At 42.7% G+C, this 15,103-nt stretch overlaps 2 protein-coding genes across 3 annotated transcripts in view; both read left to right on the top strand.

The window, feature by feature from the left end:
- The first annotated feature begins 3,015 nt into the window (after positions 1–3,015).
- On the top strand, positions 3,016–4,999 carry LOC110499587 (putative protein PTGES3L). 2 transcript variants are annotated; one of them, XM_021576718.3, is made up of 7 exons: positions 3,018–3,157; positions 3,262–3,375; positions 3,711–3,777; positions 3,982–4,083; positions 4,409–4,498; positions 4,591–4,653; positions 4,784–4,999. In XM_021576718.3, the coding sequence occupies exons 1-7, from the start codon at positions 3,117–3,119 to the stop codon at positions 4,790–4,792; spliced, it is 486 nt and encodes a 161-aa protein (XP_021432393.1). In that variant the 5' UTR covers positions 3,018–3,116; the 3' UTR covers positions 4,793–4,999. The 2 variants fall into 2 exon arrangements, with proteins under 2 accessions (XP_021432394.1, XP_021432393.1); XM_021576719.3 differs by lacking the exon at positions 4,409–4,498 and having other exon boundaries at positions 3,016–3,157.
- Positions 5,000–7,588: 2,589 nt separating this feature from the next.
- LOC110498757 (formin-like protein 1) overlaps positions 7,589–15,103 on the top strand; it is a 68,123-nt gene continuing 60,608 nt past the window's right edge. The window contains exon 1 of the mRNA XM_036955901.2: positions 7,589–8,407. Within this exon, the coding sequence (XP_036811796.2) occupies positions 8,249–8,407 (159 nt within the window). The 5' untranslated portion in view covers positions 7,589–8,248. The remainder of the gene's footprint in view (positions 8,408–15,103) is intronic.

Below are 15,103 nucleotides of genomic sequence, written 5' to 3'. Positions count from 1 at the left end.
ACCTAGGAACCACTGAATTGAGTGACATGTGTGTTGTCATTTGTGTAAATAGGTGTGCTACTTTTTCCCAAAATATGAAATAGAATTCTATAAGAAAGCTGTCCAGTCCTGGTGCCTTTCTAATATTTAGTATTAGTGCCTGATATTTATTTTGGGGCAGTCTCTGTTTTTAGTGATACTTTTCTGTCTGCTGATAATTGCTGCATGGTTGTTGAGTCTAAGAAGACTATAGGATCAGTCCCACTGTTTAATTCTGATTGATATACAGTGCCTTGCGAAAGTATTCGGCCCCCTTGAACTTTGCGACCTTTTGCCACATTTCAGGCTTCAAACATAAAGATATAAAACTGTATTTTTTTGTGAAGAATCAACAACAAGTGGGACACAATCATGAAGTGGAACAACATTTATTGTATATTTCAAACTTTTTTAACAAATCATAAACTGAAAAATTGGGCGTACAAAATTATTCAGCCCCCTTAAGTTAATACTTTGTAGCGCCACCTTTTGCTGCGATTACAGCTGTAAGTCGCTTGGGGTATGTCTCTATCAGTTTTGCACATCGAGAGACTGAAATTTTTTCCCATTCCTCCTTGCAAAACAGCTCGAGCTCAGTGAGGTTGGATGGAGAGCATTTGTGAACAGCAGTTTTCAGTTCTTTCCACAGATTCTCGATTGGATTCAGGTCTGGACTTTGACTTGGCCATTCTAACACCTGGATATGTTTATTTTTGAACCATTCCATTGTAGATTTTGCTTTATGTTTTGGATCATTGTCTTGTTGGAAGACAAATCTCCGTCCCAGTCTCAGGTCTTTTGCAGACTCCATCAGGTTTTCTTCCAGAATGGTCCTGTATTTGGCTCCATCCATCTTCCCTTCAATTTTAACCATCTCCCTGTCCCTGCTGAAGAAAAGCAGGCCCAAACCATGATGCTGCCACCACCATGTTTGACAGTGCGGATGGTGTGTTCAGGGTGATGAGCTGTGTTGCTTTTACGCCAAACATAACGTTTTGCATCGTTGCCAAAAAGTTCAATTTTGGTTTCATCTGACCAGAGCACCTTCTTCCACATGTTTGGTGTGTCTCCCAGGTGGCTTGTGGCAAACTTTAAACGACACTTTTTATGGATATCTTTAAGAAATGGCTTTCTTCTTGCCACTCTTCCATAAAAGGCCAGATTTGTGCAATATACGACTGATTGTTGTCCTATGGACAGAGTCTCCCACCTCAGCTGTAGATCTCTGCAGTTCATCCAGAGTGATCATGGGCCTCTTGGCTGCATCTCTGATCAGTCTTCTCCTTGTATGAGCTGAAAGTTTAGAGGGACAGCCAGGTCTTGGTAGATTTGCAGTGGTCTGATACTCCTTCCATTTCAATATTATCGCTTGCACAGTGCTCCTTGGGATGTTTAAAGCTTGGGAAATCTTTTTGTATCCAAATCCGGCTTTAAACTTCTTCACAACAGTATCTCGGACCTGCCTGGTGTGTTCCTTGTTCTTCATGATGCTCTCTGCGCTTTTAACGGACCTCTGAGACTATCACAGTGCAGGTGCATTTATACGGAGACTTGATTACACACAGGTGGATTGTATTTATCATCATTAGTCATTTAGGTCAACATTGTATCATTCAGAGATCCTCACTGAACTTCTGGAGAGAGTTTGCTGCACTGAAAGTAAAGGGGCTGAATAATTTTGCACGCCCAATTTTTCAGTTTTTGATTTGTTAAAAAAGTTTGAAATATCCAATAAATGTCGTTCCACTTCATGATTGTGTCCCACTTGTTGTTGATTCTTCACAAAAAAATACAGTTTTATATCTTTATGTTTGAAGCCTGAAATGTGGCAAAAGGTCGCAAAGGTCACAATACTTTCGCAAGGCACTGTAGATTTTCAAAGAAGCTTTAAACATTTCCATGAATCACATTGTTCCTAATGAACACATCTGTACCCTTATCTTTTAAGATTCTAACTGGTTTGGCATGTTTTGTGAGCGCTGTGAGATGTTTACCAGGTTTATTTGCCATTAGAATGTAACAGGTATTGGTATACATGAATACAAAACTAAACTTATTTGCAGACGATCTCCTGATACACCTGACCAATTTTGAAAACTCAATGCCCCCGCTCGCTAAAGTATATTTTCAGAATACTCTACAATCTCAGGATGTAAAATTAACGTTGAAAAATAACAACTCATGATCTACAGCAATCCTTTAAGTGGACCACAAAAAAATACCAAATACTTAGGATGCTTGATAAGTGACAACAAACAAATATATAAAGATAACTTTAGCCCATTACTCAACATTATGAAAGCAGACCTAATTAAATGGAACAATCGTACCATACATTTGACAGGTAGAGTAGACCTCTTCAGAATGGCATGGCTCCGAAGGTTGTTATGCTTATTCTCAGTCATACCAACTACTCCACCAAATAAATCATTTAAAAAAGTAGACTCACTCATAAGACTTTATATTGGCAAATGAAACTCACAGGAAGGTTTTACATCTTCCTAAGTCTGAGGGTGGTTTTAACCTTCCAGACTTGGAGTTGTATCAACTCTCCACCCAGGGCTTTTACTTTCTACATGTAGTTAAATACACTGAAGAGGAACAACGGGTACATATTGAAGATGCATGTGCATGTTCATCCCCAATCTTTTCACGTGTCTATTTTCAAAGGATAAAACTACGAACAGCTTTCAGTTTCTGTCTTTTTTAATAGCAAGCTTTTCATCTCCCTCCCCCATCAATCAATCACATGTATTTATAAAGCCCTTTTTTTTTACATCAGCAGATGTCACAAAGTGCTATACAGAAACCCAGTCTAAAACCCCAAACAGCAAGCAATGCAGATGAGTTCACAGAAGGTGGGATGGTCCTGGAGTGAAAACTGAAAATGCCCCTTCTTTCCAGAGAGTTCCATTACAGCCTATAGGGAAAGGGGGGAGAGATATGTAGCCCGAGCAGCTGATAACAACTGATCTAAAAATAGTGCAGGGCCTAACAGATGGGCTGCTAACTATTCTGAGTAGGCTACTTGTTCTGTCAGTCAACCACAAAAGAACTATAAATGTCCAAGAGCATATTATCTCCCTAGAATCAACAAGATGGCTATGCTACCGAAAAACCTTCCCAGGCCAGAGGACTGGTATGTACTGTATTGCTGTGAAGCTTTTTTCTCATTTGACAGATTACATCTACAAATGCAATATAACAAAATGTTCATTATGTTTTCTCTGCTTCTAACAATAGTCAAGGAGCACAGGCTCTATGGTATGACCGGAAAAAATATGTCATCATTAATTTCATGGTGCAAAACCCCAAGGATGTTGAGGTTGATATTCAGGATACCTTTATAGTTTTAAGGTGAGTTTGATTCATTTGTAACCCTGAAGTGTGCATGATCTAGAAAATTCTTAGTCTAAATAAATAGTGTACAAATAGTGTGTGTGCGAGAGAGAGAGAGAGAGAGAGAGAGAGAGAGAGAGAGAGAGAGAGAGAGAGTGCATTTGTGTATGTGAGGTTGGGGGGGAGGGGGAGGGTTGGGCAACTATTCTAATGTGCATTGATTTATTAAGCAGACCTGTATTACGACTCTATAATGACTGCTCTGACGCATAGGATATGTTGTTATTGCCAAATGTTTCATTATAACCTACGTTTTATAACGTTGTTTGTCTCTGGATTTGTGTCCATGACAGTTGTAAAGATGTCGATGACAACAGCGTCTACAATCACATTTATTTCTATGACAAAGTCATCAAATTTGCAAGTATTCACATTTCTCCGTCATATCAAAGTTAATTTGATTCTCACAATTAACATAGATAACAGCTGTAAAGATGTATAAATATGCAGCATGCTTGAATGTTCAGCACGGTAATGTATTAAAAAAATGGATCCACGTTACAGAGCATTATGGATACTGCAGTACATCCTGCTAAAAGTAAGCTTTGTATATTTATCTAACAGGACTCCCAAGTGAAGGTCCATGACCGCAGCATCCACATCTTGATTAGGAAGGCTAAAGAAAATGTAGCATGGCCTCGTCTTCAGAAAGATGCCGATCTCAAGGTACTGGAGCATTTGATCTTCCACTTAGAAGAAGTGAAGAGCAGTGTAAGGGTAGACTAATGCTTCATGTGTTAAAGGTAGACTCAGCAATATGACGTCATCAAGAACAGTGGGGCGACGAAGGCAATTTGTGCCCTCCCCTAGGGCCATGCTCACACTGGAAAGAGCCAATAGACTTGGTTGATTCGAAGGTTGTTATTGTTGACTACTGAAAGCAGAAAGTCACCATGCTACACTGTGGTAGTCATATAGCAGGGTCTACCTTCTAACTGACAATATGCGCATCAACATGCTCTCTCTCCCAACATTATTCTGTCCCTTGTAGCCAAATTGGATGGCTGTAGACTTTGATAACTGGAGAGACTGGGAGAATGAAGAGGATGAGGGAATGGCGGAGTATGAGCAATATTTTGACGTACGTGTAACTGCGAAATGGGCTTATCCAATGTCTATGTTTGAAGGTTGGCACATCAGTGTGGCATTTAATGAATGGTTTTCCATTTTTAGATGATTCAGGATATGGGGAACAAGAAAGAAGGGCCACCTGCGATGGATGATCTGGATGATCTGGTTAGTACAGCAAGAATCCACCTCCAATTCGCATTTCACAACAATCATTAGAGACATATTACCCCTGACTTGTTAGCATGTAAAGCAAGTGGAGGAAGTTTATCGAATGAGTTGTTTTCTCTCTCCACAGAGTGATTGAATACTTTTCTGAAGAGAGCTTTCCTCTGCATTGGAAAGCTTGATGTGCATTGAAAATCGCTGATGAAGACTCATCAAAGATCATGCCATGTTGATGGATTTGTGTATTTGTTGATGATTGCTGTGAATGCGATGTGGTACTGGTACTGTTGTCTGTGTAATTTGTATTACTATCTATTGAATGTTATTTATTAAATCAACTGAAATCTTGTTTCTACTTTTCTGATACGTAACCTCTTAAATATACTGAATAAAAATATAAACTCAACATGTAAAATGTTGGGACCATGTTTCATGAGCTGAAATAAAAGATCCCAGAAATGTTCCATAAACACAAAAAGCGAATTTCTCTCAAATGTGCAAAAATTTGTTTAAATCCCTGTTAGTGAGCATTTCTCCTTTACCAAGATAATCCAGCCACCTCACAGGTATGGCATATCAAGAAGCTGATTAAACAGCATGATCACTACACAGGTGCACCTTGTGCCGGGGACAATAAAAGGCAACTCTAAAATGTGCAGTTGTGTCACACAACACAATACCACAGATGTCTCAAGTTTTGAGGGAGCTTGCAATTGACATGCTGACTACAGGAATATCCACCAGAGCTGTTTCCAGAGAATTTCATGTTAATTTCTCAACCATAAGCCAATGTCGTTTTAGAGAATTTGGCAGTACATTCAACCGGCCTCACAACTGCAGACCATGTGTAACCACGCCATCCCACACATGCAAGATGGTCTGTGACAACCCATCCGGACAGCTGATGAAACTGTGGGTCAGCACAACAGAAGAATTTCGGCACCAACTGTCAGAAACCGTCTCAGGGAAGCTCATCTGCGTGCTCGTTGTCCTCACCAGGGTCGTAATCGACTTCAGTGTGCAAATGTTCACCATTTGATGGCCACTGGCACGCTAAAGAAGTGTACTCTTCACAGATGAATCCTGGTTTCAACTGCGTCGTGTGGTTGAGCGGTTTGCTGATGTCAACGTTGTGAACAGAGTGCCCCATGGTGGCGGTGGGGTTATGGTATGAACACAATTGCATTTTATCGATGGCAATTTGAATGCACAGATATACTGTGATGAGATCCTGAGGCCCATTGTCATGCCATTCTTCTACGGCCATCACCTCATGTTTCAGCATGATAATGCATGGCCCCATGTTGCAAGGAACTGTACACAATTCCTGGAAGCTCAAAATGACCCAATTCTTCCATGGCCTACATACTCACCAGACCTGTCACCCATTGAGCATGTTTGGGATACTCTTTTTTTCTGTTTGCATCCTCGTATTGAGGTTCAAATCATACAGATATCTACACATTTACAGTAAAAACAGAAACTCAGTCACATTTTCAGACCCAGATGTCAGTGTAATTGCAAGAAAATATAGGACCGTTAAGTAGCAGCGTGATGTAAACGGTTGAAATGATCTACTTGAAAATGTTTAGAAAGTACGAGTGCAAATTAGAACACTCTTGTCTTTGATATCACCATTCTATGGTTGGTTTGATCATGTGACGATGTATCCCATTACAATGTAGTGTCTTGCCAATACCAGTAGGTGGCACCCTTACGGTGTGAATGCTAAAGTGTTTTTGTTTTTTTTATGGCCCTTTTCATATACAAGCACAACCCATCAACGGCTTATAACACCACCATGGCTTATTGGTATTAGCCAGACATGGTTGTATTGTTCATAAGTAAGTAACAATACATGGGCAACCAGCGGTTTTGCACTTTAAAGCAGTCTGAAAACTCTTAACAAGGAATTATTTTTTATAATTCATCCTGTTGCCCAAAATTATTCTATAACTTACTATTCATAATATCATTGTTTCCTTATGTACTAGGGTGCAATACTACATTATATGGCCTTGGTTTTATGTAGATCTCCTGTGCTGATCCGGTGTGGTAAGGCCTACAGGTATCAACATTACCCTCATTACTTATTAAAGCCTTGCTTCCAGGTAATGCACCTTTCAGGAAAACACCATTCGCTATATTGGTAAGTCAGGTCCAAATGCCTGGATGATTAACTGCCCTATGCCCTACTCTGAGCAGTGCCTAGTACAGTTATGTCACTGCTATAGAACTTTTGAGTCTGATTAAATCCCTGATCCTGTTTTGCAGCCCGCTTTAGTTCACCTCTCAACGTGGGGTTGTTTTTGTAGACTTTGGGCATTATGAGATTTCCAATGATGTAATGAGCTAGTTTGAATAAGACTTTGATCCACGTTAGATGTGGTTCAACAAGCTGTAGAAGTTATGCCGTACCTCCACTCTACCTCTGGCAAGGGAAGGCTTCAATTTATTACTGCGACAGAACATTCCCGTATTGCCATGTTATTCAGCTCGCACGTAAACAAACATTTCATGTGCAATTTAATAGAAGTTTATACAGGACTGTAACCGTTTGGTAATGTTAAACAATCAATGATGGACTTGTGGCACCCACTGTTAGACATCTGCATTGAAGACAACTGTTTGTCATCCAATTGAACAATGGTTTTTCTCCATCTCTTCCTCATTCTGGCCTCCTTCCCTCTGTCTTTGTCATAAAACACACTACCCACTGGGCACAGATGTCCATTCAATGTTGATTCAACATAATTTCATTGAAATGACGTGGAAACAACATTGATTCAACCAGTGTGTGCCCAGTGGGTAGTCTGGTTTTGAGAAGTTGACTGTACCTGAACAGAAAGGCACTAGGACCCAGGAAACCCCATCACTTCTCCACTCCTTCCCTCTCTCTGGAGAGCTGCATATGCTGATGTTGCCTCCCCTCTCTGTCTGTCCCTGTTTCAGATTATAGAGAAGTTGGCTGTGGACCTATGCCTCCTCTCTCCTCCTCCGATATGGCTGCCAGGAGACCGGTTAGCCCCAGCATCGTGTGTGGACACCAGTCAGAAGAGAGTGGCCCCCACCTCCTATCTTTAAGTCCCCCATCTCTCTTGGCCAGCTACTGCTGTCACTAAGGAACTAGGCTACTCTCTGCATAGTAGGAGTTTTTGCACCTCTCCTTCACAGGACGACACAGGAGCTCTACCTTTTGAATTTGAGTCTTCTCTGTCTCACGCTCATACTCTCCTGTCGCCTCCCTATTTCTCTCTCCATCTCTCGGGGGTTGTTCATGTCGCACAGGGACCTTGCTTACAGGTCTGACACTTTTTCGTTGTTGCTTTAGAGTCATTTTGTATCATCACTTCCCCTGTCTGAGAGGATGAAGGAGCAGGAACATTGGAGAAGATGATTCTTTGGGCTGGCCTGCTCCCCTGGGGTTAAGGAAATTGTCAATGGTCGCCACTCAATGCCACATAGAGCCTCAACTCAACGGGAGAAGTAGTGGAAGAATACGTTTGGTTCACCACAACATTTGAGTTCCAGTGCTGTCTTAGCCCGTGGAAGTAGCTGTGGAGTACCTGGGTCTGTGCATCTGGGACAGATAATCATGGGCAATGCCGCTGGGAGCATGGATGTGCCACCGGGGAAGGAGGTGAAGACGGTGTCGGCCCCCCCAGGCTCAGGGCCCCCCCAGAAAAAGGCGGCAAGCCCCAAACTCCCCATGCCTGCCGAGGAGGAGTTAGAGGAGCGCTTCAATGCAGTGCTGGTGAGTCTGATTGCTGATGACACACACAGGGCCCAGAATAAGGAGCCTGTGATGGCACACGTACAATTTTACACACTCCCATACAGAAGCAAGCAAAACAATACAAAGAAACAAAGAACACTAAACATTTTGAAAAAGTGCACATCCCCAGGACAGGCGTATCAAAGAGCAGGGTACATAATGTGACTGTGGAAGGACAATAAGTCCTTAATACTACTGTAAACCAGATAATAGAGTTCAGGTTATGGTAATTTGGGGATGGATAAAGGGGAAGTGCTGATCCATATTTGCAGTGGGTAAGGCATAATAAAAGTTAAACATGAAACAAATATAACCCCACCTGGACTGTGAGCCTGTGACACACGGTTCATTTTTTTTTGTTCAAGTTTGTAGATCAAAGATATTCATGATTCCCCTAATCCCAATGACTTGTACAATTTCACTTTTATAACTTCAGTTGTTTGATCTACAGTAGTGTTAAAACATTAGGCACATTTTAACAGACGGCATTCACTGTAGTAACATTAACAGAAAACCCATCCATTCACTTCCTAAACACAAATATTTCCTTGTACTCGATGACAAATCCTCAACAGAACCGATCGCAAGTTGGGAATTCCTCGACTCCATAACTTAATGTTCCTGTGACTCCCTTTACTGGGCCCATTTGTCCTCGGTCTGCGAAAACCTATTATAGGCTAAACAACTCGTGGTCATGTTGACAGCCAAAAACCAATTGAGAAACAGTGGCTCAGCTACATTTGATGTTGCTCAGGGGTATCAGTGCCATGGTATACCATTAAATGCATTCTTGTTTTTAGTCTCACACATCTCTCTTTATCTCCTTGGTCCATACCTATTTGTTTTGCCCTGTAGAGTTGCATCATAGATATAGAAACAAATAGATGGTGAAAGAGAAGAGAGCTACCTGACTATGTGTCCTTCGAGAAGCTTTCTATGTCACTTTAAAACACTTATAGGCTAACTTGACTTTTTCCATAGAAATGACATTAGTGAGATGTGCACAAACAAACTACTCTGCTGTGTTAATGTGCAATTGCAGCTGCCAGATGACACTTATATGCATACTATGATGTTAATTAATGTCAGTCTCATGGCTCATTTTACTCAGTCAAAATCAATGTGTACTCCTGTAACTGAAAGGAATGTAGAATGTGGACTTGAACAAAAATGATATCTGAAAATGGTGTTATTGTGGGGAAGGTGTTACATACACACAGGAAGTCAGGAATCAGGTGCAGATTAATAAAGAACAGATACAGATGAACAAACATGAGCGTACAGAACCTGAGAGAAAAACAGTAACACCTAGTGACTGAAAACTGAGGGCTAAATAAAGGGGGAGTAATCAAAGAGGGAATGACAACCAGGTATGCGTAATGATGGGGAACAGGTGTCCGTAATAATGAAGCCAGGACCACTGTTTAGTAGATTGGTGACTAAGAGCACCGGAAGGAGGGAGCAGGAGTTTGAGACGATAGGTTACCTCATTGACCCTGTGGAGGACCTTGAAGGGCCCCACAAACCGGGGGCTCAGCTTCCGGCAGGACAGGCGGAGCGGGAGGTTCCTGGTGGGGAGCCATACGCGATCACCAGGATGGAACACTGGGGCCTCACTGCGGTGGCAGTCCGCCAGATCCTTCTGACGGTGGACGACACACAGGAGCCTCACGTGGACGGTGTGCCACACCGCCACTGCGCACTGGAACCACTCATCCACTGCAGGGGCCTCGGTCTGGCTCGGAGTCCATGGAGCCAGGGCCGGTTGATATCCCAGGACGCACTGGGAGTCAGCCTGGTGGAGTGTCGAAGTGAGTTCTGGTCATATTCCACCCAGGGAAGAACAAGGCCCACTCACCTTTCCGGTCCTGGCAGTGACTTCTTAGGAACCTCCCCAGCTCCTGGTTGGTCCGAGGCTGGTACCCGAAGGTGAGGCTGACCGTGACCCCTAGCTTTTCCATAAAGGCTTTCCAGATCCTCGGAAGGCCATAGTCCCGGAAGACCTGCTGGTATAGTGCCTCAGCGACCTGGCGAGCTGTGGGGAGACCAGAGAGGAATAAACCAGCATGATTTAGAAAATCTGTCCACAACCACCAGAATGGTGGTGAAACTGTCAGAGGGGAGATCGGTAGGGATGCTGAGGCACGGGAAGGGGAAGGAGCTTCCCTGCTGGAGCGTGAAGGGGGACTTAGTTTAAGCACACACAGAACAGTTGATGTAACGAATAACATCCTGCGCCAAGGTGGGCCACCAATAATTCTCAGAGGGATTGAATGGTACGGGTGATCCCAGGATGTCCAGTGACAACAGCTGTGTGTGCACAGGTCAACAGCCGCTCCCTTATCCCTGTGGGAACGTAGATCCGTTCAGGAGGAGAGGTAGTGGGTAACGGTCTGGTCATCCTGCTGTAATTGGAATAAATCAAATCAAAGTTTGTCACGTGAGCCAAATACAACAGGTGTAGTAAAGTGAAATGCTTACCTACAGGCTCTAACCTATATTGCAAAAAAGGATGTTAGGTGAACAATAGGCAAGTAAAGAAATAAAACCGTAAAAAGACAGGCGATATACAGTAGCGAGGCCACATACAGGCACTGGTTAGTCCAGCTGATTGAGGTAGTATGTACATATGGTTAAAGTAGCGCAAAAGAGGGGTTGGCGGGACACAATGCAGATAGCCCGGTCAGCCAATGTGCAAGAGAACTGGTTGGTCGTATGTACATGAATGTATAGTTAAAGTGACTATGCATATATGATAAACAGAGTAGCAGCAGCATAAGAGGGTTTTGGGGGGGAGGCACAGAATGCAAATAGTCCAGGAAGCCATTTGATTACCTGTTCAGGAGTCTTATGGCTTGGGAATAAAAACTGTTGAGAACCCTTTTTGTCCTAGACTTGGCACTCCGGTACCACTTGCCATGCGGTAGTAGAGAGAACAGTCTATGACTGGGGTGGCTGGGGTCTTTGACAACTTTTAGGGCCTTCCGACACTGCCTGGTGTAGAGGTCCTGGATGGAAGGCAGCTTAACCCCAGTGATGTACTGGGCCGTACGCACTACCCTCTGTAGTGCCTTGCAGTCAGAGGCCGAGCAATTGCCATATCAGGCAGTGACGCAACCAGTGCTCTGGTTGCAGCTTTAGAACTTTTGAGGATTTCAGGACCCATGCCAAATCTTTTTAGTTTCCTGAGGGGGAAATAGGCTTTGTCGTGCCCTCAATATGCGCTATAACCTCCCCCTCTGCCCTCCAGTGGATGATCGAAAATGGCTCTGATCAGAGCCATGAACCCCTCATTCACATACAGCTCCTCCTCTTTCCCAGATGGCCGTAGCCCACTCCAATCCTGCCCAGTCAGCAGAGAAATAAGCGTGGCAACCTTGGACCTCTCAGTGGTGGGAGCACCGATCTGGTGCACAAAAGAGGGACCACTGGATTAGGAAACCACAGAATTTAGATGGGGTTGCATCATATTTATCCAGGAGGGACAGGCAACACTGACCTGGATGGACTGCTGAGTAGACTGGTGGCAGGGTATCCTCCGCTAGATCAAGGCAACGCCTCTTGGGCATGTTCAAGACGTTGAAGACTGCGAAGAACCTCTTCCATTGCCTTTCCCAGTTGCGCCAGCTGGTCATGGTATTGACAAAGTAGCTATCCCTGGTCATCACCCATCTGGGGCCCGATTACCTGCTGCTTCCATTTGTTGAGGCTGAATTCTGTAACGTACACACTGGGAGTCAGAAAGCAAGTGGTGAGTTTAATAAGAAACAGACCAAAGCCCACTATACCAACCACACGTAGCATATATACATGAAACACATAGTCAATTCTGCCTGGGGAATGGAACTAAGGGAGTGACATAAATAGGGGAGGTAATCAGTGAAGTGATGGAGTCCAGGTGTGCCTAATGATGAAGCTCAGGTGCGCGTGATGATGAATGCCAGGTGCGCGTAATGATGAATGCCAGGACCGGTGGTTAGTAAACCAGCATGTTGAACGCAGGAGGGGAGGAGCTGGAGTAGATGTGACAATAGCTCGGTATGTTTCATCATAACATTTACATTTAGACTGACTGTAGATACATTCTATTATGGTTCTGTTGGAAGCCTATTGGTTTTCGTGGTTGTAAATGGAACTCTATGTATTGGAAACCTGTTAATGCTAGGCTGGCATTGCTTAAATGATTACGTGGGTCGACTTTTATTCCCAGAAGTAGATTGTGCCATATAACAACGTGTTGTGGAACTCATGATTTGGCAAGACAGCTGTATCTAACTGTAGTAGGCTGTAGGCTATGCTGTGGTTGTTTGGATATCCATTCCCCTTTTCTTCACTGCGTTGGTTTACTGTTAATGGAACTAGCTTACATGTAAGTAACCTAGTGGTTAGAGTGTTGGACTTGTAACCGAACGGTTGCAAGATCGAATCCCCGAGCTGACAAGGTAAAAATCTGTCGTTCTGCCCCTGAACAAGGCAGTTAACCCACTGTTCCCAGGCCGTCATTGAAAATAAGAATTTGTTCTTAACTGACTTTCCTAGTTAAATAAAGGTGTATATATACAAATATTTAGATTATGTGTTTATTGATCTGATATTTTGTTTACTAGGCCGTCTACTTGATACCTCTATTTTGTTCTGTTTGCATTCACTTGTTCGCATTTGAGGTTTTGTCGGTATTCTAAGACAAATTGCTATTCAGTATTTTTGTCTGCATGCATGAATAACTAGGCTAATACTTTCAGCATTTAGTTTGCATTATTTTGGTGTTGACATCTGTGTGTACGGTTGCATTCACATAGGGTAATTCATCAATTAAACAGCCTATCATTCTTGTAGCCTATATTCATTACCAAAACTTGCTTTAGTGTAAGGCGCTGTCCATTGTGCTGATGCAGTGGAGATGGGCTACAGACTTTTCACCAACCGGACTGTCACTTCAAATGTGGTCTCGGAGTCTCAGAATTTGAACTATAATGGGGTATAGTGTGATATAAGCAGAATTCAATATAATTCCAAAACAAGAAACCGCCAAAATTGGGCCCCCTCCCCGATTTCAACTGCCCCCGTAGTCACTTTATCCTTGTGTCAGGTCTGATTAGTTGGGAATAGCAGCCAGTATGCTCGCTATCTTATTTGTGCTTATTAGACACAAGTGTCAAGGCCAACAGTTTCCACATGACCTATACTATAGCTACACTATAGGGTCGTCAGACACTACGCCGTCATGGATTAAAATCCTGCAGCGCACGCAAGGTCCCACTGCTCAAGCCAGCACATGTCCAGGCCCGTCTGAAGTTTGCCAATGACCATCTGGATGATCCAGAGGAGGAATGGGAGAAGGTCATGTGGTCTGATGAGACAAACATAGAGCTTTTTGGTCTAAACTCCACTGGCCGTGTTTGGAGGAAGAAGAAGGATGAGTACAATCCCAAGAACACCATCCCAACCGTGAAGCATGGAGGTGGAAACATCACTCTTTGGGGATACTTTTCTGCAAAGGGGACAGGACGACTGCACCGTATTGAGGGGAGGATGGATGGGGCCATGTATCGCAAGATCTTGGCCAACAACCTCCTTCCCTCAGTAAGAGCATTGAAGATGGGTCGTGGCTGGGTCTTCCAGCATGACAACGACCTAAAACACACAGCCAGGGCAACTAAGGAGTGGCTCTGTAAGAAGCATCTCAAGGTCCTGGAGTGGCCTAGCCAGTCTCCAGACCTGAACCCAATAGAAAATCTTTGGAGGGAGCTGAAAGTCCGTATTGCCCAGCGACAGCCCCAAAACCTGAAGGATCTGGAGAAGGTCTGTATGGAGGAGTGAGCTAAAATCCCTGCTGCAGTGTGTGTAAACCTGGTCAAGAACTACAGGAAACGTATGATCTCTGTAATTGCAAACAAAGGTTTCTGTACCAAATATTAAGTTCTGCTTTTCTGATATATCAAATACTTATGTCATGCAATAAAATGCTAATTAATTACTTACAAATCATACAATGTGATTTTCTGGATTTTTGTTTTTGTTTTTAGATTCCGTCTCTCACAGTTGAAGTGTACCTATGATAAACATTACAGACCTCTACATGCTTTGTAAGTAGGAAAACCTGCAAAATCGGCAGTGTATCAAATACTTGTTCACCCCACTGTAGACACCTTGACAGAAGATCAGAACTATGTAGGTGGAACTAGACTATACTCTTAACTACAGATGTAGAATCTTACTTTGAGCCAGTTTGCTACAGCATGAAATAATCCTGCAGCAACAGGAAATGTGAATTATGTGGATTATAATTAATGAACATTTTTGTAAGGATTTATACATTTTTACAAAGAGAAAATCAAGTCTGAAATTTCACAGTGGAAATTAAATTTCAGAAGCCTTTTTAACCTCAAATACACATGTTTCCATTGCAGGAAAGTTATCCTTAAAACAGGGTGATCAAATGAAAATCAAATGCAGTGGTGTAAAGTACTTAAAATAAGGAATTTTAAATTATTTATACTTTAACTTTTGATACCTAAGTATATTTTAGCAATTACATTTACTTTTGATACTTAAGTATATTTAAAACCAAATACTTTTAGACTTTTACTCAGTAGTATTTTACTAGGTGACTTTTATTTTTACTTGAGTAACTTTCTATTAAGGTATCTACTGTATACATTTACTCAAGTATGA

Source organism: Oncorhynchus mykiss, chromosome 20, assembly GCF_057628025.1.
Source record: "Oncorhynchus mykiss isolate SJ-2025 chromosome 20, ASM5762802v1, whole genome shotgun sequence".
NCBI lineage: Eukaryota > Metazoa > Chordata > Actinopteri > Salmoniformes > Salmonidae > Oncorhynchus > Oncorhynchus mykiss.
This window is presented reverse-complemented; position numbering and strand designations above follow the sequence as displayed.